At 36.5% G+C, this 25,959-nt stretch overlaps 2 protein-coding genes and 1 pseudogene across 6 annotated transcripts in view; 1 reads left to right on the top strand and 2 right to left on the bottom strand.

Moving 5' to 3' along the window:
- The window catches only part of IPMK (inositol polyphosphate multikinase), a 44,766-nt gene extending 42,079 nt beyond the window's left edge, over nt 1–2,687 (bottom strand). For 3 of the 4 annotated variants that reach the window (XM_016127645.2, XM_016127647.2, XM_016127646.2), the window contains exon 1: nt 2,180–2,629. In XM_016127645.2, coding sequence (XP_015983131.1) covers nt 2,180–2,369 — 190 coding nt within the window. In that variant the 5' untranslated portion in view covers nt 2,370–2,629. Of the gene's footprint in view, nt 1–2,179 lie in introns of all 4 variants that reach the window. The other variant, XM_016127648.2, reaches the window with a different exon arrangement.
- Nucleotides 2,688–3,871: 1,184 nt separating this feature from the next.
- CISD1 (CDGSH iron sulfur domain 1) lies at nt 3,872–24,305 on the top strand. 2 transcript variants are annotated; one of them, XM_036222948.1, is made up of 4 exons: nt 3,872–4,049; nt 9,597–9,800; nt 10,706–10,911; nt 21,386–24,305. In XM_036222948.1, the coding sequence occupies exons 2-4, from the start codon at nt 9,761–9,763 to the stop codon at nt 21,467–21,469; spliced, it is 330 nt and encodes a 109-aa protein (XP_036078841.1). In that variant the 5' UTR covers nt 3,872–4,049; nt 9,597–9,760; the 3' UTR covers nt 21,470–24,305. The 2 variants fall into 2 exon arrangements, with proteins under 2 accessions (XP_036078841.1, XP_015983145.2); XM_016127659.2 differs by lacking the exon at nt 9,597–9,800 and having other exon boundaries at nt 3,878–4,049.
- Nucleotides 14,340–14,458, bottom strand: LOC118604261 (annotated as a pseudogene).
- Nucleotides 24,306–25,959: the final 1,654 nt, after the last annotated feature.

Here is a 25,959-nt window from a genome sequence, read left to right as displayed (position 1 = left end):
GTTTATTCCGAGAACTTCCGTTGACAGCCAAACCCAAGTATAATCTACATGATGTACTTTACAACTATAAATGGTTTATAATAGTAGAAAGATATATAAATTCTTGAACTCTGAATTACTGACCATCTTGTTATACATTTCATGAATAGGAAAGATCATCATTCAGGTGTCCTTTTACTAATATAAGCCAAGACTTAAGTAACTGAGTAACTGAGAATTAAATTCATCAAATATTAAGTTGTTAGCACAGTATGTTTGAGGCACTGGGCACCGGTGATACAAAGACAGTCCCTTAATCAAGAGAATCTTAAAACTTTTAAAAAAATATATTTTAAATTTAATGCAATAATAAAATTAAGGACTCTTTCCTCTAGAATCTAAACTACTCCCTTAATTAGGTAATTTGAGTGACATTATTTTAGCCACTGTTTGCAATGTAGTTTTAAGTCACATTCAGGGTACATTTGTAATGAACAGATTTGTAATGAGTCAGCGATAATTCTGAATAGGCTCACTATTCGAAAAGCAGTTGTTACACTTTAAGTGACAATCACTGAGATTGTGTATATATTTGGAATTATTTATCTATTCTTCTTAACATATAAGTCAATGCCCAGAGACCTTTATGGAAACAATTATTTTTTTCAAGTGTCTAAAATATTATCAGGATTACCATCATTACAATAAACAAAAACAAACAGATATGCATGTAAATCTATTAACAGTAATTCTGTTAAGTACTAAAATTCATTACCAGAGGTGACACAGATAAGAATATGTCTATGCTATATTGACTATGACAGATAAGAATATGTCTATGCTATATGAATATTTGTTTCCTTATCTGGTGTACTAAAAGAAAAGATCAATTTTCACTCTTTGGTTCTTTCCAGAGTTTAACTCAGTCCAGTGTACAAGGCTATGGGAATAAACAAATTTGGTCACTGACCTCAACTCAAAATTTAGTGGGGAGAAAGGCACACAATCTACATGACAACACTGTTAACACCTAACTTTCAACCAGAGAAGTGGATAAAGATAATAGTGAGAAATGTTGCTCTTTGAGAAATAACATTCAAATGAGTACTCATCCATTTTCGAAAATCCTTGAGTTGTCATCGCAAGCACCACACAGTGGGTGAATAACAGTGATCTGAAGCAGGACCCTTGGTGACTTTAGGCTTGTCACTTAACCAGACTTGGCCTCAGTTACTTGGTCTAAAAATGTCAGTATCATCTTACCAGCATAAACCAAACTGTTTTTAGTGAATTCTGGGTCTCAGATCCTCCATTACTCATCTACTCGACCATCATAGTATCTAAGTAATCATGGCCCAGGAACCAGTGAGTAAGTAGATAGGTGAATTACAGTTCCTAAAATGAACTTTTACATCTCTAATATAATAAACTGAGATAGGCCCTGCATTGTGCTTTACACGTTGTGAGCTCAAAAAACTGTATTGCACAGGCCAGGAGACAGTCTTATTCAGATGATCAAGAATAAATGAATGTCTGATTTGTGTACCATTCTAGCACAAGAATACGGTGTTCTTACCAAGAATCCCAATTTCAGCACTACAGGAACCACACCTCCACGAGAAATCCACGAAATATCAGAAAAACCTCTCCAGGAGATAGGGAGAGATCCTGGATAAGCCAAGGCAAGCTCTCCAAACACAACAAAACAACAACAACAAAAAAAACAAAAAGCAAAAAACCTGTTTTTTCCTTCCCTCCAGCTATGCACTGAAAAGAAACACTAGATTAGCATCATCTGCATTTCATTCCTTTTCTTGTGCAATAGCTACCCGCTTATTATAAACAGACCTTGTGCTCAGGGGAGAATTTACTTCCCCGTCCAGTAAAAATGAAGTTCCTTATTTTCACTAACAACGCCATCTCCAATCAACACCCATCCTCCCTGGGGAGGAGACCAGGCACTCCTCTCCCCGCCACCTCCTGCAGCAAGCACAGCGCCCCACACCCTAGAAATCGCCCCACTTTTCAAAACCTTGCTGCACGGGTCGCGAGGCTCTAGGGAAGAATGGAAAAGGCCAGGAACGTGGCGTGCAGACCCAGAGGGGCGTCCAGCCTGGCCCTCGGCTCCAGGCTGCTCCGGTGGGCCAGGGGCTCGCGGACACGGAAAGGGAGCGGCGAGCCCCGCGCCACCCCCACTTACCCACTTTGTCCTTCCCGTACATGTGCCCAGCCACCTGATGCGAGAGGGGCACGCAGCCGTTGAGGAAGCGGAGCCTGCCGCCCCCCGGCTTTGGGGTGCTCTCGGAGACGGCCTCGCTCGCTGGTGGGGTCCGCATTTCTGGGGGGCCGGGCGCCTCGAGCCGGATGGGGGATGGTGGCTCCGCTGCCATAACGGAGAGGTGAAGCGTTAGCGCCGGCGAGGGCAGGAAAAAAACAGAGTGGAGGGACAGGGCGCCGGAGAACCGGGGGGTCGCTCAGGCTCGGCCGCGAGGAGGCCCGGGGGTTCCCGCGGCGGGTGCCCGCTGAGGCCCGAGGCGGGGGTCCATGACGCCGCGGAGGCGCGGGCGCTGCCCTGTCCAACTCTCGGCGAAGCGCGACTCCCGGCTCCTGCTGCTCTGCCGCCGCAGCTGCCAGCCCCGGCGCGGCCCTAGAGACGGAACCGAGCCGAGGAGCGGCGGCGGCGGCGCCCCGCGCTCCCCAGGGCCCTGACGGCTACGGCAGCCCCACCTCCCGCGCCCCCGCCCCCTCCCGCCGTCCTCCAGTCCCCTCAGCTGCAGCGCGCGCGTCAGCGCCGCCTGCACTGCCGTCGCCGCCGCGAGCTTCCGACTGCGCGACCCGGGGCCGCCGACGCTACTGAGCATGCCCAGAGGCCGCCCGACGGGACCCCCGGGGCGGGGTTACAGCGAGGCTGGGCCAGCTGACGGCCACCTGGTTCGGGCGAGCACACGCGGAGACTTTCACACCCCCACCCCGGGGCCCGCGTAAGGAGGCCAGCAATGCTGTTGTGCCTTCATTCATTCAGTGCGCGTTTCAGCGCTTCCCGGCGTCGGCTCAAAGGCCCCAGGGCTTCCAGTTATGAAGAACAGTCACTCCTGTGTTAGGAAGGTTAAGAGACAGCAGCAGTGGCAAGGATGGCTTGTGGGGGTACCGCTTAACTGCAATCAACTCTCTCCAACTCTCATCCCACAGAGAAACGATAGGAATAAAATAAGCAGCTCCTTTAGAAGCACCTTCAAAACACCCTTCAAGTCCTAGTCCTAATCCTAGTCACTTTCCCTAATTTAGTTCCTCTAAACAGCTCATAAAAAATTTGGAACTGATAATGATTTCAGACTGCAGAAGATAATCTTAATTCATTTTTTTAAGTGGGTACTTTGTTTTTTTGAAAAAAGCTGTTTTATTCCTTTCTCCCATTCGACCCTTCGTGCCGGTTCCAAAGTCCTCAATGACAGATGACTGACTAACTGGGTCAAAGGCAGAAGTATACCCTGATAGCTAGGAGAGGTTCTGGAATGGGACTCTAAAATTGATTCCTGTGTCTGCCACTAGCATTTTATGTAAAAGGTAGATCTGGCCTTGCAGGTACCAGACTAAACTATTTTATTTGTTAAGATCTTATTAGATGCCTGATTGTGTCCTCCTAATAACACCTGTCCACTGCCTCGAGAAACCCACACACCTGGGAGAGACATAAAACCTGGCTTGGATTCCCTATTCTCAAGTCCCTGCCCATGGGCTCCAGAACCCCGCCCCTCAAAATTGCGCAAACTCGGTTGTTACTTTCTAGGTCTCTTCCTCCTCCTACCTCCTGCAGCTGTCAAAATCCGGACTGTAGACTTCCTTAAGGCCCGGAACGTAGTTCTGCGCATGCTCGACATTAGTTTGGGTGGATAATACACACGTGCTTACGGACTGCCGCGGCGCCTGCGCAGTAACAGCCTGGAGTCGATGCCCTTAGGACGCCTTTCGCACCTTAACTCCGTTTCTCCGCGCTAGCCCGTTTGTGTTCGGTGTCCTGTGCACACGCCTTGCAAGCGACGGCGCCATGAGTCTGACTTCCAACGTACGAGGTGAAGTGGGGCCTGGGAGCGGGTGAGGCTGGCGGCCTGCGCACCAGTTGCAGCTTCGTCAGCTCCTCTCTAGGCTGTTACCGCTGCTCCGCGCGCCCGCTGTCATGTAACCTTGAGATGCAAAAGGGCAAGCTCTTGGCCAGTCCGGGGACTCTCTGGGCTCCTTGGGCCAGATGGGGAAAGTGATATGGATTGGTGGTACCTCCAGGCTTAATTGGCTTGGGGGCGATGCAGGCATCTACGCAGGTCTGGATCACGTTTCCCCTCAGTAGCCAAATCCTAAAACGCAGCGATCCCGCTGCTTCCTTTTCTTGTTCTCTCTTGAGACTCCTCTGTTTTTAAGTCATAGGGCTCGGGAAAAGGGAAAAGAAAAACAACAACAACAAAAACCCTATTTCCCCTTCTCACATTTAAATCACTGTGGAGCCAGAACGTGGATTTCCTGCAACCCTGATGGGATGCATGACTAATCACATTTTAGTTTTGCACATTTTTTTAAAGGGAAGAATCCCAATCCGAGATTTTCAGTCTTCCCAGTTTTTTATTATGCCTCTGCATCTGGCGCTTGTTGGCAGTAGTCCAGCAGAGATTAAACCCTGTGTTTACTGAAACTTCAGTTTTTTCAGCCTTGCTTCCCTTGTGCTAGTACCTAGCGTTTGGAAACGTTACTTCACAGAAAGTCCAATTAAAATTGAGACTTTTTAAAAGTCAATTAATGAGCTTCACTTCATAACAGTTCCTGGTGGTGGTATAATTGTTAATATATATAATATAATACTGTGCACCAGCTACGTGATACATATGATCTCTCCACCCAGTATCAAGGTTTGTAGTTAAGGTAAAGAAATTGTTCAGAAATTAAAAATAACCCCATTGATTAATTTAGTAAATAGTTAACATTTAGAGTGCAGATTCTGTAAAAGGTCCTTACTGACTTGAACCCTAATTTTGTAATATTTTTTATAAATTGGAAAATTTCACTTCTGTTGCCAAAAGTTACCTGGCAGAATGAGAGCAACAACCCGTGACATTTTTAAATTTCTATGAGGTATATAGGAGGTGATTTTTTGCAAAAATTATTTCAAAAAACATTCATCTTGAGTCTCCTTTAAGTAGCGGTGCCTTGTTGCATTTAAAATAGGAGTGACTTTTTTCTTTTTTTTTTTTAAAGTACATCTCACAAATAAAATAAGACTATTGTGTAAAATAAGGTATTCATGTGACTTGAGCCACCAGTAATTTTATAGGAAGACAGTTTACACTCGTGTGATTATGGGAGAAAAGATTCCTAAATGTGTCTTTAAAAAGTGGAATCACTTTGTGTAAATGGGTACTAAACTTTATTTAGGTAGTATACTATTGAAATGTGAAATAGGTGAACCCTAGGACTTCTTAATACTACCTGCAGGCTAATCTTTCTTGCAATCAAGGCAGTTTTTTTGTGTGTGTGTGTTTTTTTTTTTTTTTAATCTAACCATAGGGGTATCCAAAGGTGACTTTCCCATTAGTTTGCCATTTTCTGAGGGATAGGAAATTGCTTGGTGAAGAGGATTATTAGCTTAAACTTGAAGTATTCAATTTTGTTAGGAGAAGTAACTACTTTTTGTTTCACCTAAAAGCATAAAATGTATTGTGAGAACTGTGGGGAAAGGCCCAAAACTTTTGGAAATCTTTTCTGCCAGCACAGTCTTTCTTAAATATAGCAGTTGACAAGGTAGAGACTGATAGAGAATGTCTTGGGAATCCACCATGTAATGTTTAGGTCTCAAATTGTTCTCTCAGTTTTTAAACTAACCCTAATTTCTATAGATTGAAAATCAATTTAGATCATTTGATTTTGGGGAAGACCATGTCTCCCCAGTTAAATAAGTTAATGATTATAAAGGGCATAGAATAGTATTTGACAACGGTAAGCACTATGTATGTGAGATAAAAAATAAAAGGGTATGCAGAATTCTTGTTTATATTGAGAAGAAAAATAATAGATGAGTTATACAGGCCAGGAATCTGAGAGATGTAATAGAGATGAGTGATTGGAATTGAAATCCAGAGATCCCAGTCAACGAAATGACTCTTGATACCCTTTGGCCTATAATACTAAACTTGTTTTTTTCCTTGTTGAGGTATAATTGACATACATATGCCAAACTTATTTTTTATTTAATACCAAATATTTTATTATAGTTTATTATAGTTTCTAACATTAAATGGCTTTTACTACTATAGCGTCCCCAGTCTCCATTGACTCCTCATGCCCAACGGAAGACTTTTAGGAAGTTTACTAAACATTCTGCTCCTTGATAAACTCCAGAACTCACTGAATGTGCTCTCATCCTTAATCCCTCCCTTCTATTTGCAAGGAAGAGGTTAATTGAGGCCATTCTCTTTGTTCCCCAGATGTTGGTTTTCTCCTGCGCCCTTAAACCCTTGCCTCACTAATACCTATTGCTCTCATCCTCTCATTCACAGGGGTTTTCTTCAGCTTAAAACCACTCATAATTTGCCCTCATCTTAAAACAACAACTTAACCAAATATTTTAAATGGCCTTCCTTAACCTGGTATCCCCTCAAATCACTTTTTTTTTTCATACTTTGCTCACCTTCAGGTTACAAAATAAGTGTTCATCTATCTATCTTGCATTTTATTAGCCATCCCAAAACGTGAACACAACAATGCATGTAACCAAAACTAAATGTCATAAGTTTTTATTTTTTTGACTTTTATACTTTGTCTATTTTATTGGAACTGTCATAATTTTCTAATTCATTTAACTTCAACATATGAAAATACTATTTAGGTTCAATAAATGCATTGAGTCATTTAAAGTGACTAAGGGTTTGGTTTTTTGAGAAGGAATGTGCAGATCGGACTGAGAATAGCTCCTGTGAGTTATAAACAAGTAATGAGGGGATCGGGAATGTAGATGAAACAAGATTGGTGGTGAGTTCATACTTCTTGGAGCTGGGTAAATGGGAGTTCATTATAGTATTCCCTGTGTATGTCTGAAATGTTTCATAATAAAGTTTTATTTTTAATCTCAGGAAGTATTTAAATTCCATACTTTGATATAATAGCATAAGACAAGGCCAAAGATAAGGCAGTTGATGTAAGAGCAATGCGATGATAGGATGGACAGATGGATCTGCAAATTCAAATTGGTAATCTCTTATTTCTTTTTCTCAATTTACATTGAACATCGCCTGTATTCCAGGCCTTGAGAGAGAATATCAGGTGTGCCCTACCTATCTGGGGGAAACCTAAGGAAGGGAAAGATTTCAACACACTTCCCCTCCCCCCCTTCTGAGATGAAAGAAACATTCTGATTCTGTGGCAGTTGACACTGGGCAGGAAAGGACAGTTTGGGGCAGAAAAGGGGCTAAAGGAAAAGAAGCAGGGTGAGATTTTTATGTAAATTAAAGCAAAATAATCCTAGAGATAAGCAGAGAAATACTATGGATTATAAACAAGGGTGCAGGATTTGGGAATAAGTTCATATTTTCTCTATGAATAATACTGAGGAAAACCAGAGAGTATACAGTAGTAAGCCAAGGGAAGAGTGAGAAAAGGAGAGATTATTTAGGAATGTATATTCTGTATTTTGTTCTTTATATTGATTTATTAATGGTATTTGTGAAGATAGCATTGTTAAGTGGGTTTGGGTAAGATGGGGCTTGGTCTAGAGAAATACTGTACCTTGAGAGATGTCCGTAGAAAGAAAAAGGAAGTGAGCATAAACCAGAAGAGGCAGAAATAATACACAGAATTTTTCTGGACTCTAGAGTGTCTGAAAGGTGTCAATTGAAATATCTTTTTAAAAAATTAGGTCCTGTTAAAGTTCCTTGTTGCCTCCGAGATTGTGTCTATTCTTAATAGGCATTTACACTACCAAGGACTAAATGTTACTTAGGTTTTAATGTTTTTGTTTACTGTCTCGTGTTTTCAATAATTCTTTTTCTATTCTAATTGTTAACTTTTGAATCCATCATTATTCTCGTGTATCTTCGTATAATTTCCTTTTACTTTTCCCTAGAGTTGACAGTGGCATCCATAACTTTTTGCCAGAAAAGGCTGATTCAGGCTGCAGTAATGAAATGATAACAGCAACATTTTTCTTATTGTGGGAACTTTTATACTTGTCTCTAATGAGATTAGAGAATTAGAATTTGAGAAAGGGGAAAAGGAAGAAATGGAAATAAATGCTCAAGACCTTCTCTAGGTCTGTGATTCTAAAAAGTTCATGGGAGCAAATACATAGCCATTTTCCTAGCACACTGTGTGTATGTGACATTTATGTAGGGTCATAAGTGACCCTTGCTAGGAAATAGGGTCACAGAGTACATGTTTTTATCCCCCATGGGGCAGCCACTTTTGGGTAATATCTAGAGTTGGTTCCCATTTCTTTCATTTTCTGTTACCTGTTTTTTGTGTCTGTTCTGTCATTTCTTCTACCATCAAAAAATCCAAGGAGATAAATGTTTAAAAAAAATAAGTCACTATATGGATTTAGTTGGCAATATGAGAAAAGAGAATAGGAGAATGTTTTAATGGCTAAGAGAGATTCTTCTGGCCAATTATGAGTTTCAGGTAGAAATTCCAAATGGACTTTTTTTATATTGTGAGGTAAATTAATACTAGCCAATTGAAGCTATTCTTTGAATCTAAGGCTTTTTTTGTAATATGTAAAACAAATTTGTTAGAGATTACTTCATAATTCACCTAAAAAGTAAGGTGTAACAAAGATCAACAGCATTTAGGAAATTATGTTATTTTAGTCTTTTGGAATATTTCCATGTTTAAGTTTATTCTAAAGATAACATTTAGCAAACATAATTGAAAGTGTGCTATACAAAGCAATATTTTAGCCCATTTTATGATAGGTATGTTAACTATTCAGAGTGATTTTCCATTAGTGAAGAAGTGGATTATTGTAGCTCCTGACATAGAATGTTTTCTCAAGGGAGTGACATGGTAAATAATGCATCAAAAAGGAAGGTCATGAATCAAGCTAGAAATCAGAGCAGAGTTTCAGCCCTGCTTGGAATTGCCACAGGGTAATACATACCATGGAACCTTCAATGAGGCCAAAGGTTTGAAGCTGTCAAATGACTTATTAACTTTTTCTCTAGGTCATGCAGCACCTAGGAAGAACATATGTTAATGTTAATTTTAGGGAATTGTAACAAGGAGGAATGGAAATGTTGGGGAAAGGAAAACAAATTAAATTACTTTGTAGAGAAAAATACTGTGGTTGAAATAGAATCCAAGGAACATGCTAATGAGAAACATTTGATAAGAACTAAATTATTAAATAAGCTAGACGAAAGGCCAAGATAAAAGGACCTAAGTGTAGGAATAGTTGTTCATATCCATTAGAGTTTTGTAGGAATGAGCTCCAATTTTATTTAAGGCACAATTAGGTAGGCAATTAATCATATTAGTGCAATAAGAAATGTGACTCAATAGTGCAAATAAGCCATGCAGTTAATTATACATTATATATTTTTTTATTTGGCCTTGGTATGTGTTTTTTGTACTTATCTCTCTAGGGCTTTATTTGATAGTCTGGGAATTTATTTCAAACACTGTGAAGATCTGACTCAGGAAGTGCTGGGAAGCAGTCCAGTGTGTTTATTCTGACCCCTGTGCAACTTCTTCCTGCAGTCCACTCCATGCTGAGAATAGACAACTCTCCTCTGAGGCTAACCAGACTATGCAGAACTTTCTTCTCTCCAACATTCTCTGGAACTGGGGTAGTTAAGTGCTTGGGTTTCTAAGGGCTCCTTGAAAAGCTACGTGAAATGGATAAATAATAGATGGCCTGTTAAGCAATGATTAGTAGAAAAGTATCATTAAATTTAAAATGAAGTTTGTAAGGAATCCAGATAATCGTTCACTGATGGATAATGGAAATTTACACTTTATTAAATGAGATTATAACTGTAATTATAGTCATGTTTTCTATGAAGTAAGAAATTAGTACATTGTGATTTTTATTTTAATGAGAAAGCACTTTGAAAATTAAAAAAAAAAATCTTTTGAATGATTTTGAAGCCTAGAATCCTGCTGGATATACTCCCTTAAATGTTTAATATTAAACCTGATTTTGTTTTATTTGTTCTTTTCTTTTTCTTTGGATACCAGTTCTGTTTCTGGTTATGTGTTTTAAAACCACTAAAGGACCTACTATTTAAATGAATTCTGATGAGTCATTTTGTTAACATAATCACCTCCTGATTTTGGGGCGGGGTGCCGGGGGAGAGGTCTTGTGTGTAATCTGAATTTTTTTATTTATCTTTATTTTAAGCAATAGGTACCAGCAGGTTCAAATTATTTTAAATCTTTTTATGAATACTTTTAAAAGATTATTAAGCCTTATTTTCCATTTTCCACCTGTAAAATAATTTTTGAGTTTCTCTCGTATCTTAATTTAGCTATTATTACACAATAAAAAATACACAATTGCCTGAGTAAAGGCTGGGGAAGGTCTTAACAAAGGACTGTTACACCAATGTGTTCTGATCATTCTGATATTATTAAAAATCTTGGGCTGTTGGGATGTTTAATACTCAAACACTGATTTCATTAACAGTCAAATTAGATTATTAGCATATATTTTGTTTTTGATAATAACTCCTGTTTTCCTTCCCTGCTCTAGTTGAATGGATTGCAGCAGTTACCATTGCTGCTGGAACAGCTGCAGTTGGTTATCTAGCTTACAAAAGATTTTATGGTAAAGATCATCGCAACAAATCTATGGTTAACCTTCACATTCAGAAAGACAACCCCAAGGTTGTACATGCTTTTGACATGGAGGATTTGGGAGATAAAGCTGTGTACTGCCGTTGTTGGAGGTCCAAAAAGGTGAGGAAAACAAGTTCTGATAGAAAGACCATCTTTAAAGTAACATTTCTTTTTAAACTATTCTGTCAAATTTATATCACCAGATAATGTTATTTCTTTTTCTTTTTTAATGCATTCTATTCTCTGTTTTCCATGTATTCTTCAGGAATATATTTACTAAAATATATATCCACTGTGCAGTAAAATTAAATCATACTGTCATTGAGTTCAGGTAAACATGACCATATTAGTCAAACAAGAGAGAGAAATCCCTTTATTTACTCTTGGGATTTCCTGCTTGAGTGGATCATAGCTGTCACTATCCTAGGAAAGAGCATGCAGCCTAAGCACAGAGAGAAATTCTTTTCTTGCACTTTCAAGCTCCTGGGTTCTAGGACAATTTTTGGAACTTTCAAGAGAAGGTTTTGGAAAATCAGCCTTGAAAATTTCTTATCTGTTAAACATATTGACCCTGCATCCTAAGCTTTCTTTAAGCTACAGCTCCTCTATAATTAAATATCTAACACAGGGTTTCTTAAAATCTTTTTTTTTTTCTGTGAGAATTGCATTTCATCAAGTTCTGTTAGGAAGTGTCATCTGGGATATCTGCAGCCTTTTATTTTTTTTTTTAGTGACAACAGCGAGTGTTCTAAAGATGGTAAAATACTCTCTTGAAGTCATCTTGAAAAGCTTCATAACATTGAATGACTTCAGAATTTCTGGTATATTATAAGAAATACCATATGTGGTGCTACTATTAACATTTAAATAAAATGGATTTCACTAAAGATCACATTGTAAAGACCTAAGAAAATGGACAATAAAAATGATGTATCTATTTCTGAAAGCACATTATGTCAGGGACCTCTTCCTACATTGGAGAGCCATTATCACAAATCATATATCACAAATAAGGAAGAAGTCATGTAGTAGGTTCTGGAAAGTGTATTCCACTAACCCCTTTCTCCCAATATATTGATGTTGAATAAGTGGTGCTTAGATTATGTCATTATATCTGAAAAATACTTGTCGAACATATGGAATACGAACCAAAAATTAATAGTGCCATTACAGCAAATTGTGCCTTAAGAGCACTGTACATTTGGAATATGAGATTGTTCATAAGTACTAGTGGTGTCACTAGAAAATAATCCTCAATAATATTCTATAGACAATCTGGTTCATTTTTTAAAATTATGCCTACAATGAGTTTTATTCTCTTGTTGCTCACCAAAATATAGACAGTAATATCTTTAGAAGTTAGGGAATTCCTAAGTCCAAGTTGTAATTTTAAATTGTTCATTTAGTGTCTACTATATATCTGTGCATGAGAAAAGTTAAATAGTAAAACAGCAGGTATCATAGGTGTGTATAGTGGTTGCAATCTCAGCGCTTTTAATAAATGGAAGAGCTTATATTGTAGGCAGGAATTTCCCGGGAAAACAGTGTTGTACACAGGAGTTAAATTGCCCCAGGAAGATTGGTGGCATTTAAATAAACTAGCAAGTATTGGGGACTCTTTCTCAAAATCTGCTGGAAAGGACTCATATGAGCAAAGGTAGGATCAATGAAGAATCCAGTCTGGTCCTTGCTTCCCCTGTCCCCCAGGGATAAGTCCAAATTGAGGAGAATCTTGAGTATACCAGTGTGAAGAGCTCATGCCTTCAGACATGGGGGAGCTTCTTGTCAGCAATTCCAGATTGATATTTATATTAGGATTCTAACCGTGGGAATGGAGAAGAATGGACAGATACATGAAACGTTTTGAGGGAAGGATCAGTCAAATGCAGTGACCTATATAGGTGGAAGACTTGGGGAAAAAACTAACACTCACTGAAGTATCTAAGCCTGTAGGTTGATTAGAAGAGGTGGTCCCATTAACAGAAATAAGGAATTCAGGATGAAAAGTTGATTTCCTAGGATAGTGATGGGGAGTTCAAGTCCAAAGTGAATTAAAGGTGACATTTGAATGGAAATGTGCAGCTGACAATCTGAAATGTACTAAACTGAGAAATCAGGGTTAGAGATAGAGATCAGTAAAACAGATGAGTCAAGCATAGGAATGCAATCAACAACAGATCTTGATACAGATAAAAATCAAGGGCTAAGTATGAACTCGTAGAGAATTTTCTGCATTTAGAAAAGAAGAGTAAGAGCCAAAAAAGATAAAATGGGTCGGAGTTAGAAGAAAAGAGTATCACGGATTCACGATGGAAAGGGGAAAAGTTTCAAAGATTCTGTTTTGAATATCGGCTTGTGCAAAGTCAACCAGGTGAATAGACTTGTAATAACACCGTTGGATTAGACAGTCAATTGACCTTTTGGTGTTATTTCAACAGAATAGTTAGAATAGAAGCTGTATTCAAGTGGGTTAAAGTGCGAAATACTAATAAAGAAATGCTAGAATTCTGAGTATATATCCGAATTTCAGTAAATGTGACAGTGAATAGAAAAAAGTAAGATAACAGCTTTAGTGAACTCCAAAGCTTAGTTTCAAGATCCCATAAAGGGTGTTTACTTTGGGTGAGTAAAGAGTCACTAAAGCAAACATGGACTTTCATGGATTAAGATCTCAATTATTTCAGGAAGAATCACAAATGGACAGAAGCTACTGATTTCAACGTTTATTAGATTTTATAGTTCAAAAAAACATTCCAGGATTCTGGCATCCTACACATTAGAGTGTCCAGATGGTTAAATCAGGGATTGCCATTTCTCATAGGTAGACTTTAAGGAAGGGAATGCCAAACCAATAATTTTATTTTCAATTTCCTCTATGTCTTTTTTTACTTGGTTTATCTTTGATGCCATTAGTGATCTTCTTTGTATCTAGGATTTGTCAGTTCTGAATTTTCACTAATTCTTGGGTACTTTTTATTCCCTCATGAATCAATTAAGAATCACTTTGAATATTCAAGTTAATGGATGTTGTTATTCTTCAGGCATCTTTGGAAGCTCCCCACATTCTTAGGTTCCTAAGGTTATCAAACAGATGCCAAGTCACACATTTTGACGTTAGTGCACAGAAGATTTGTAATTAACACCTTTAATTAGATAACTGTATTGAGTTTGTATTTAGTATTTTTTCCTTACACAAAGTAGTTGGGTTTACAATAAAACTTAAATGCCTCTTACCTATTTCAAAATAAGTTATATGCAGTATAAACTTTAATTTCATCCTAATTCATTCTTTTTTTAGGATTTTTTTATGGCTGAATAATATTCCACTGTTTGAAATGTGTGTATATATCACATTTCATCCATGGACACTTAGGTCGTTTCCAGATCTAGGCTATTGTAAATAATGCTGCAGTAAACAGGGGTACATACATCTTTTTGTTTTGATAATTTTATTTATTTATTTTAAATTTTTTAGGCAAGGCAAACCTTGGTTGATCTCACAGATTGCAAGGACCTTGTCAGTTTACATTTATTTATTTATTTATTTGCGCCTACAACGCCCGGTCTTCCTAGGTGGTCTCTCATCCATGTACTAACCAGGCCCAACCCTGCTTAGCTTCCAAGACCAGACAGGATCGGGCTTGTTCAGAGTAGCATGGCCAAAGACCATATATCTTTTTGAATTAGTAGTTTCGTTTTTGTGTTTATGTAGATTTTTAAAAATTTATTGGGTTATTATACACTTGAAGCATCCTAATTCATTCTTAGGTACAATCACTGGTTGTGTGCATCTAACATGAACAGTTTTCCCAGATCTAATGAATCAGATCTCTTAGTAGGGTGCAGAAATTAATTTTTTAACACACTTCATTCCTCCTGTCTTCCCCCAGTATTGGTATGCCCTCTGCTGTTTCAAAAACTGGCCTGTTTTGTGACATTTTACAAAAGCATTATCCATATGCGAAGTGAGAATGAAAAGAGCCAGTAGGGAGGAAATGGTTAAAGCGACTACAGGGAAAGATACTGTTGAGGCAGTGGTGTCTTGAAATAGGGTGGAAAGAAATGAGGCAAAGAGCACAGACATGAAACTCAACCTTAAAAGGAAGAGATGGTCTTACTTTGGAAACAAGGTGAGGGAATGTTGATGTAAGAAGGCAGAGTATGCAACATAGTCTTGCTAGATTCCTGTCCCACTCCCACTTACCTCAGGTAGGTCACATCGTTGGCTCAGTTATATGGTGATCATCTGGGAGGCAGGAGTTTGAACAAGGATGGCAGAAGAATGCAGACTCAAAAATAAACAAATAGGAAAGGCATGCTAGTTAACATCAGGAGTTCAGCTGAAATTGAAAGGAAATGCAACTGGACATACTATGTAGAATCATTTTCTTTCATTTACAGTTTCAGAATTTGAGTTGGGGGTGTTTTGTTAGTAGTGGTGGGCTTGTTTTTGTTTTGGTATGTGTGTCTGTACTTTAGAAAGTCTCCATCCTATTCATGGTTTAGAGATGGGTTTCACTGAGTCCATTTTTTCATTGAAACAATATTCTGAATGTTGGTCAATCCACATAAGGACAGTCTTATAAAATCTTAATATCTGTTTATACATTTTCCTATTGTATCTACTATCTTAATGTTTGACTAAAGTGAGTACATAAGAATGGTATAAAATGTTATATCTCCGAGGAAGTTTCAAAGATCTCATTGTTTTTTTCTTTCAACCAAATGTTTCTCAGCATTTTATTGTAGTGAGCCCGAATGGCCTCAGGTAACTTCCTTGGGAAATACAATCCATACTCTCATTAAAAATACAAAGTTTGGAGAAGGAAGATAAAATTTTTTCAGTTCTTGGATATAGAAGAGATAAGTCAAGAAGGAGTGTATATTTATTTCTATCTTGAATCACCCTAAAAATAGAAACAACTATAACTTGAGCCATCATGACTTGAGTGATGGGCCATTAAAAAGAAACACATTTTATGTTTCTTATGAAGACCCTGATAACGCTGTTAGCTTTCCAAGTGGAGGGAAAGAATCCTGGTGATTTTTCCCCACAAGCATTTATTCCCTCTTCTCCATAACCCTGTCTTCCCTAGCATTAAAGATATTTGAGATTCGCAGTTTTCTTCATTGGGTTAACAAACATAATAGGATATTTTCTGGACATACAGGAAATTCAGCCAATGTAATTCACAGACTTTTCTCTGAGATGTGTTAGTAAACAAAGACTGGCATCTTAGAACAAATTTTATCATCAACTATGAGCTAAACTTCTTTTCATCAATTATTTGATCTTTTTAATATTAAATATTGGTATTACTTGACCTGAATTAAATATACCCTTTGTGTTTTTATAGTTTCAGCTCTTATCTTGACAAATTTAACAAATTTTAAAATTTTAAATGGAAGAGGGTTAATAAAATTTTCATGTTTTCGTTGACATTATTATTTAATGCAAAAACTACCGTGCTTTCTAAATTATGTTTGAAAGCATTTATCATTCATTTTATCCTGCATAAAATTAGGTTAAAAATAAAATTATATTTTATTATAAATATTGTTATGTGATTTACTGTTTGAATTGTAAAACTTTTTTGTCTCATCGAAAGACAATTGGTTCTCTGTATGTACATTGTACAATTCAGAGAGCTTTTTCAATTATAGTTGGCATACAACAATATACTAGTTTCAGTTGTATAGCATATTGATCCGAGATCCACATAACTCTTAAAGTAATCACTTTACTAAGTCTAGTACCATTTTTCCCCTTTACATATTTATTCCAACATTATTAACCATCTTCCCCATGCTACACTCCACATCTCCATATCTATTCTGCAACTATCCATTTGTACCTCTTAAACCCTTTTGCCCCTCCCATCTAGTATCCCTCTAAATATTCTCTGTATCTATGAGTTTACACTTGGATTCCACATGGACATGAATCATGTGAACCATTTCGTTCAGCACAATACCCTCTAGGTCCGTCAAAGCAATATCTTTTTCCATCCCCTTCCTTTTAGTCTTTTGATCTGAAGTGAGTCTCTTGTAGGCAGCATATGTAGAGATCTTGTTTTCTTATCCATTCAGCCACTCTGTCTTTTGGTTGGAGCACTTAACTTTTTTCCATTTGAGATACTTGTTGATAGGAATGTAGTTGTTACCATTCTTTATTCCTGTTTTTGATATGTTTTTTCCTCTTAAAGAAGTCCCTCCAACATTTCCTGTAATACTGACTTGGTGATGATAAATTCCTTTAGCTTATTTTTGTCTGGGAAGCTCTTTATCTGTCCTTGAACTCAAAATGATAGCTTTGCTGGATTAAGTATTTTTGGTTGTAGATCCTGGATTTTTTATCATGTCAAATATTTTGTGCCAAGCCCTTCCGTCCTGCATAGTTTCTTCTGAGAAATCAGCTGCCAGTCTTAATGGGTGTTTTCTTGTAAGTAACTATCTGCTTATCTCTTGCTGCTTTCAAGATTCTCTCTTTTATTTAAACTTTGGCATTTTAATTATGATGTGTCTTGGTGTGGGCCTCTTTGGGTTCCTGGTTTTAGGGACTCTCTGAGCTTCCTGGGGTTGTATGTCTATTTCCTTCACCAGGTAAGGGAAGTTTACCATCATTATTTCAACAAATAGCTGTTCAACATCTTGTTTTCTTTCTGGTACCCCGATGACACAGATATTTTTACCTTTAATAGTGTCCCATAGGCTCCTTAAATTATTATTATATTCTTGGCTTCTTTTTTCTTGCCATTCTGATTGAGTGTCCTTGGCTTTCCCATCCTCATTTGGTCTTCTTTATTGACTTTGTTTGTTCTATTTAATATACTTGTCATCTCAGCTAATGTGTTCTTCATTTCTGACTGGTTTTCTTCTATAATTTCCATTTTTATTTTTTTATCTCTTTGTTGAAGTTCTCAATGAATTCATCTACACTTCCCCTAAGTTCATTGAACATCTTTATAACTAGAGTTTTGAACTCTGCATCTGTTAGTTAGATTGCTTGACTCCATTATTTCTGGATATCTGTTCTGTTCTCTCATATGGTTTCTGCTTCCTTGTCTTCCCATTTTGGCTGCCTTTCTGTCTGTTTCTGTGTACTAAGCAAAACTCCTAAGTCTCCTGGTCTTATTAGTGTGAATTTGTGTAGTAGGTGTCTAGTAGCACAGTCCTGAGAGGGGTTCAGCTGCATGCCAAATTTAGCCCAAGCCTCTACCCCTCCGGGGCCACCTGTTAAGATTCAGTAAGCAATCTACAGATGCTGTGCTTATAGTTGCCTCAAAGGCCCCACCAGAAGCCAAGGCCAGCTGCCACAAGGGTGAGTCTAGGCATTGCTCAGCAAGGAGCACCTGACTTGCCAAGGATACATCTGGATGTGGTTTGGGTGGAGTTTCAGGGAATCCTCTGGGCGGAGTGACCTCTGTTATCCAGTTTAATGAGGTCTCAGCTATGGCAGGGCTGTGTCTGCACACTGGGAAGGGGGAGGGCTCAACAAGGGAACAATGAATACCACCCACACTTCTGTACAGAGCGAGTCTCCCCTAAGGCCTCACTCTTACAACTCAGTGTCCCCCTGTAAGTCCCTGCACAGCTGAACCGGCACTGATGCTCCGAGTGAGCAGGTCCATCACCATGAAAGTCTGCTCACAGACACGGCCCAGTTAAGAGGCGTCTGCAGCTGCTGCTGCAACCTCCATCCCACTCAGCTGCTTGGGACCGGGCAGCCTCGTGTCCTCTCCCCATCTGCCATTGCAGGGTGATTTCTTAATTTCTTCCTACTTGTATGGCTTGTTCATCTAGATCACAGGTGATTTTTCCTTGCTGTTTGCTCCTTGTTTCTGTCACAACTTTGATTTGGTTGCCAGAGAGATGAACAGAATTTCTATCATCTATACCATTTTTTTCCCCAGCTCCTCACTATTTAAATTTTAATGCCAAATAATTACCATTCATTTATACTATATTAAGAATCATGAAGTAATTTCAATAAATATATTCCATTGACATGTACAAAGCATTCCTAAGAAATTGTTAATATCATCTTCAAATAACTCATTTTGACTATTGTTTGAAAATAAAATGTTTGTTTCATAACTTAAAATGAGAAATCCCTAATGTATAAATATAATGAGAATACTTAATCTTTACATGAAATTTAGGAGATAATTCTGACTTAAGTCAATAATTCCTGTGGTTAAGTGATAATAGTACTATTAAAAGTATCTGCCTCTGAAAAATATGATTTTTAATACCTAGTTTATATTTTAAATGCATAAAAGCTTTAGGTACTTTTAAAAGCATGAAACTATTAACAAATAGTGACTACTACTAACTACTTTTTAAAGAAATATCTTTTACTTGTGTACTTTTAAGAACATAATGAAATGTGAATTTTTAGTTTTTAGGCAGAACCAGATTGTTATAAAAGGTACATTCTCATTTTTGATGTATGGCTTTCTTAATCTTTTATAAGATTTTTTTTATTTCTCTATAGATTTCTCTCCTGTTGTTGATACTATATAGAGAGGAAAAATAATTTGAAAAAATAGTTTTCTAGTATTTTTAACATGAGATTAAAAAAGAAAAGTTAAACGTGCTACATCGTAAGTTATTTGAGGCTTTTTAATATACACAGATTTCATTTTACAGAAATATATTTTATAACCTACGTGCATAAGACTGCAGTGATGTGTTTTGTGTGAGCTATTTATAAAAATGGAGTCTTTTGCAATGTAAACTTTCATTCTCACTGTAAAATAATGTGTTTATTAAACATGACACTTTGAAATCCTGTTCTTTGCTGTAGGATGTTTTAGCCTGATTCTTTTTTTTTTTTATGGCTTCTTTTATCAACTTTGTCAAAAAAGAAAAAAACTTGAAAGCTTGGGTTCATGTTTGGCTGCAAGGACTTGTTTTTACCGTGAATTAAATGGGTACCATATCTTATTGACCTAAAAATAAAAGAAATACTGTAAACTTTTAAAAGATATGCTGAGAACTTGAGTTTTCTATAATTTTTAACTAACTTACTGCCTCTCAGAATTAGATACAGATAGTAAAATTAAAAATTGAATTTCTTTGACATCAACCAAATATTTCATCTTAGACTAGACACTTTAAATATCAAAGTTTAAGATTATATGCCATTATTATCTAGTTTCAGGTATATAAAATTATATTTCCTTCACTGTAAGTAATAAAGCGATTTTACTCATAAGGCCAAGACTCTTGTTACTTTACTCTTCTAAATAGGCTCCTTCAAGCAACAGTGTACCTTATACTAAACATGACATTCTAATTCTAGAGTGTATATACATTCCAGACACCAAAAATAAAACAAAGGTGCTATCATCATTTAACGTGAAATAGAAAAAAAGCTGTAGAAGGAAACAAAATAATTTACTGATAATTAGAACTTCTAAGTAAAATCCTGAGGCACCATCTAAAACATTGTTGAATTATTTTTATCATTTGACAGTAGGAAAGTTATAGTTGCAAAACCATTGATCTCAGAGAGAAAAAGTAGTCAGGTATGAAAATATACTTAATTATAATAACTACAAAACATATAAGGCAGAAATCTTGTCAGAATATGCATGAGACCCGAGGATGAAAACTCCAGGAGAAATAAAATAGGACTTAGCAAAAAAATTCTTATGTTTATCTGGAAGAATAAATAGTAAAAGTTTAATAAAGAGTAATATGAAGGAAAACTAGCCCAGTTTTAGGCATATTTTACACTTATACCAGTGGAGTGAGCTGATGAATATGAAAATATAGAACCTATAAACAGGCATTTTTATATGTAGAATTATGAGAAAAGGTGTAAAAATTTTGGAAGCAACAGCCTGTAGTACTATTGAAGCAGCAATATCTAGAACAGCATTTTGCAAATTGTACTCTATAGAATGCCATGATAATGGATATTAAAGTTAAGTGTTCATAGTTCAGTCAGCTTGGGAGATTTTGAGTTAAAAAAGTTTTTTTTTTTTATCAGGATCTCTTAAAAATAATGTATGTTGTGAATCAAAACAGCTATGCTTGTTTTTTAAAAGGAATGAAACCATATCAGAATGTACTGCAGCACTTTGGAGCACTCTCTGGAAAACACTTAAAATTTTAGTTTTGTCCCTTTATCTCCCACTGGACACCAAAATGTCAGTTATATCTGAAATGTGAAATCATGAAAAGGAATGGAAATCTACATCTCTAGAAAAAAGGAAGTCTCTATGAAAGATGTTAGAAAGGGAAATTTTGGCCTCTTTGTATGAAAGTGGAAAAATTAAGGGTGTGAAAAAATGAGCAACATAAAGGTTTGGAGGGAAAATTGCTACAAAGATCAACAGAAGGATAATATACAAATTGATTTTAAATATGAGCTTAATTTCTTATAAATAGGCAACGGACATAGCTAATTCACTAGAAAGAACATGTAAGTAGTACGTAAATATGGAAAAGGTTTTCAACATAATCAAATGTCACAAATGGAAATGCAATTTTGTATTAAGAGATATATGTGAATTGAACTTCATCTGCCAAACATAATACTAACTTTGCGGTTAGGCATTTTACATTCTCTTTCTCTTCCTAGTTTCCGTTCTGTGATGGAGCTCACACAAAACACAATGAAGAAACCGGAGACAACGTGGGACCTCTGATCATTAAGAAAAAATAAACTTAAATGGACAGTTTTAATGCTGCAAACCAACTTGTCATGATGTTACCTGATCGTTTAATTAGAATGACTACCAGTTCTGTCTAATTCACCTCTGGGTTCTAGATGTGGTATATTGCAAACTGCAGCTTTCATATTCATGGCATTTGCCTTACTTGTTGAACCATCGTGGTGCACATTTGTTTAAACAAAAAGAAAAGGAAAAAGTGAAACCAAACTCATAGCCTGTGAGTTATTTTGGTCTTGTAAGGATCCGTTTCTTTACATTCAATATAATTACATTAGAACATAGCTGTATGTTGAAGTTAGTGTATTAAATTATTCTCAAAATCATGTATATGCAGATTATACTTGTAACTTTCAAGAAAAATAATCACCTTTTATTACTTAGTTAACCTAGAAGTAAGTTGGGTGTGATTAAGCTACATTAATCTCTTACTAAAATCTAGGAAATATCTGTTATGACCTTGATTTTCTTCTTGGCAGTGGTAATAACACAGAAAATATAGCTTCTGTGTTTTCCCAGTTTTCAATCAAAATGAACTTGAATGTTATTCAGCTTATTTATAAGTGAGCCAGGTCAATAATAAAGGGGCAGTAACTTCTTTGTATTCATCTTCATGAATATTTAATATATTTAATTGATCCATTAAAGTAGTGAATAGTGGAAATTTAGATCACAGTGTTAATAGATTTAAAGTGGTCATGAAAGATGTCTTAAAATATAATATTCAAGAATTCCAGTCCAAGGCACAGCAATCACTCAAGCTGGGACATTGAAGGAGTGGGAGCACATTACGTCAAGTCTCTAACGCAAAGCCATACATCATGACAGAAATAGTAGGCACAAGGCAAGATCAAAGGCATGAGAACATTTTTCTTTCCCACTCTTGATAATCAGGCACATGGCTGAATCTAGTAAAATTATTTTGGAGAACAAAATAAGAATTTCATCTTCTAAATTGATCTTTTTCTTGAAAACAAGTATTTATGTTATACTTCTCAGAGACTCAAACCAGAAATATTACATTCATTACTGATTCAGAAAGAAAAATGAAAACTAAAGTAGGAACAATAAAAGAAAACAGGAATAGTTAACATCTTTAAAGCAAATTTTTTTGGATTTTATGGGTCAAAAGGAAAAACCATGACAAATATGTAATATAGGCAAACAGTTTGACAAAAGTAACAGGTAAACATTCTTCTCATTTCTTTTAGTATATTTGAATTCCTAGTGGGTGTCAATCACTAACTTCTACTTGCTAAAACCCAGAATTACCTTGGAAGTCACAGAAATCAATGTAACCAAACATCAGCATTTCTATATTATGTGATGTACAGTTTTATGTATTGTGGTAGATAAAGTTGACACCTAGCTTGTGTATACTGTTTTTAAGGAGCCCTTGTGACTTCCTTGGATGTGTCTTCAAAGCACATCTTCAGTACAAAATTTAAAATAATACAAACTCTGATTTTATCAGATTCTTAGGGTGAATTTTTTCCCATGCCCTTCCTCCTTTTTTAAAAATATGTAAGAATGGATCAGCAAAAGAGCATCATGCTTTTAAAAAGTTAACCATTTCAAAGAGAAAATTATGAACTTCCAAAGTTTCTGATAAAGAGACATTCTTTTACAGACTAAACTTAGATTTTGAATTTGAAATTATTAGTCATGCATTTTTTTATAGTTAGTGCCAACTCTAACTATAGGGAAAACTAGTGCCAATTTTCAAAACTATTTTCCAGAAGTATGAGATTATGTGGGTCTGTGTGTTTATTGTGAAATTGGAAATGATCACCTTCACTGTCAAATGTAGATCTACCATAGGTTTTGATAGTGCAAAATATTTAGGTAAATTTCTTTTTAGGATCATGTTAAAATTTTATTATGTGTTCTTGAACTAGAGTTCCTTTGAATATTAAAACTTTTGTGTTACTTAGTTAACCTTAAAAGTAAAGTGGGTGTGGTTAAGTTAATGTGAGGTGTTTTCATACAGAAGTGCACAATTAATTGTTCTCATTTAAGCACCCAAAAGCTTCTAATTGCTTTTTCATGTGATTGAGAAATCAGGCAAGTGGAGATTCCCCACACCACCATCATCTTTTTTCCCACTATATTATTTATGTTCCAGTGATTTTTGAAATAAGATTTTGTACTAGGTTGAGAAGTTTCTAATGTTATGAAGAAACTTGATTTGCAGTGACTTTGAGTGACAACTGTTCCTGCAACAAACATTTATTAAGCATCTTCTATACATAATGTAATTGAAAATGAAACATTTTGGAAAATTAAAAGTTCACAGTTTAGATTATGTCATATTACATAGATTATATAATTTACAATTTGATGCTATTTTCCTTGACGAATTTTAACAGGTACAGTCATGTATAACAAATCTTTCTACTACAACGTAGGTGGATTTATTTGATTTTGCATTAGTTTTGAAGGATTTTGATTTGGTTTTGTTTAAAGGCAAACGTCAGTTAAGGTTCGTAATTAGCAACACGTGTAGTGCTCGGCTATCTGAGGGTGTGTTACTGTGCTAGCTGTCAGCAGCTGTGCTTTCTCTCCCTGCAGTTTTCAGGCCGGCCACTCACCTCTCAGTCTTTTAATGAAAGGAGTTGGGCGAAATGGCATCCCCAAATTCTAGGCCAAGACTAAATTTTCGGTACCCATAAAGTAAAAGAAAAAGGTTGATAGAAGGTTATCACCTCTAATTTTTATTATAAGATTACTCCAACTTTTATGATATTGAAGTATCCTTTTATGAAATGTTACTGATGGTATATTAGTTGCTTTGAATACCCTCAGCAAAATAAAAAGTTGGCAGCCTCATATTGGTCCCCACTTTTTTTTTTTAACAGCTCCATGAAATTCAAAAGTCTGAGAACAACTAAACCTAGTAGTTTTATTGATTTTGATATTTAATTTTTGCATTTGAAATTCTTCATATGTGATTATTAATGCAATTCGTTAATAAAGCTACATACAAAGTTATTAATGTTAAAAAAAAAATGGTTTTCACTTCAGTCTACCATCATGGATCCAAATAAGGATAATGCCAATCCATCCTAATCTTTTCACAACCTATAACTTCAAAGGATTAAATAAGATACTCAATATGGAGATTTGCAAAGGATGATTATTAACAGCATCTGCCTTTCCTGTGGAGAGTGTTTTTTCTGGATGTGTGAAGTGTTTCATGAAAGAGTTGCATAAATTAACTGAAGTCAGGAATCCTGCCAAATGAGAAAGACTGGCAATAAGATTTTAATCAGTAAATCAGTGAATATGAGTAATATTATAAATTAGGGGTATTGATATGGTGTTATCCCTTAGTCTGTGAACAACAGAAGAACTCATTCAACATCAAACGTGGAGCAGAGGAGTGCCAAGCTGAGAATGTTGTCAGGGAGCCATTGTGTAAACAATGTTCTTCACTTGCAGTAATACCTGTATGTCTGAGGATAGTCTATTTCTTTGTAATTCTTCCAACCTTAGATAAACAGAAGTCAGTTTCTGTCAAGATCTGGACTTCAAGCACTATTTCAAAAGTTGTTTTCATTTGTAAGTGTACAGAGTTAAATCAATTCCCAGCTTTATTTTTAAAATAATTTTGAACATTGCCCACCTGCTCATAACAGTAATTTTTTTTTTTCTGGTAATACTACCTACCATCATTTTCATTATTGACTAAGACAGTGGCTCAGGTAACCCCATTTACAAGATAGTTATGAGAGATGATGTCTCTTACAATTCTATCGTCCATTAAACTTAGCTAAACCTGTTAATTTTATTTCTCCAAACTATGAAAGGTAGACTTTCATTTATGTAATCCATCTGCAGAGCAGTCCTTTTTCTTCATCCTCAACTTTATTGACACAGGCTCCTTCTCCTAGACAATAAGGCTGTGCGTTCACCTCAATACCATTATGATTTTATACTTTTAAAATTGTTCAGCTTTCCTTCATCTTTGCAACTTGCAGTCTGCCCTGTAGCTATCACATGAACCTTTTCCTCATCTTTTCAGCTCAGCATACATTCCAACAAAGCATTTTGATCATCACTTAAACAACCACATCCCTTCCTCTTTTAATACCATTTCTATGTAGAATCTATTGGGAAGCTGCTTCTAGCACAGAAGGTAAAATAACATTGACTGGTTACCACTTCCATCCTGACACTGAACGCCACCTAGTGTAGAGTCCCTGATAATGAAACTATTAAACCGTAAATTACAATTCTTAGTTTAACAATGCCATCCAGTGAATGCACTGAGGTCCCTGATACAGAAGTACTTCTGTACTCCCCAAAGTCTGGTCACTTGCAGCAGCTTTCAGTTTACAGTTCTCTGACTCCATTATGCTTTTGTCATCTGGTTTGCCAAGTCATTGGTAATGCTACAGACTTTAACCCCAAAGAAAAAATGCTTCAAATTTTGATCATTATATATTCGGTACCCAGAACAGTTACAATTACATAGATGCTC

This window comes from Rousettus aegyptiacus, unplaced genomic scaffold (assembly GCF_014176215.1).
Source record: "Rousettus aegyptiacus isolate mRouAeg1 unplaced genomic scaffold, mRouAeg1.p scaffold_m13_p_6, whole genome shotgun sequence".
Classification (NCBI taxonomy): domain Eukaryota; kingdom Metazoa; phylum Chordata; class Mammalia; order Chiroptera; family Pteropodidae; genus Rousettus; species Rousettus aegyptiacus.
The sequence above is the reverse complement of the archived record's forward strand: the minus strand, read 5'-3'. Positions and strand labels throughout refer to the sequence as shown.

What these genes read in the sequence shown, in the direction of transcription:
- CISD1 (XM_036222948.1), top strand. Translation starts at nt 9,761, where the DNA reads ATGCAGAACTTTCTTCTCTCCAACATTCTCTGGAACTGGG. An exon ending in CAACATTCTCTGGAACTGGG is followed by an intron (nt 9,801 to 10,705) that starts GTAGTTAAGTGC and finishes TCCCTGCTCTAG; the next exon opens with TTGAATGGATTGCAGCAGTT. An exon ending in GTTGTTGGAGGTCCAAAAAG is followed by an intron (nt 10,912 to 21,385) that starts GTGAGGAAAACA and finishes TTCTCTTCCTAG; the next exon opens with TTTCCGTTCTGTGATGGAGC.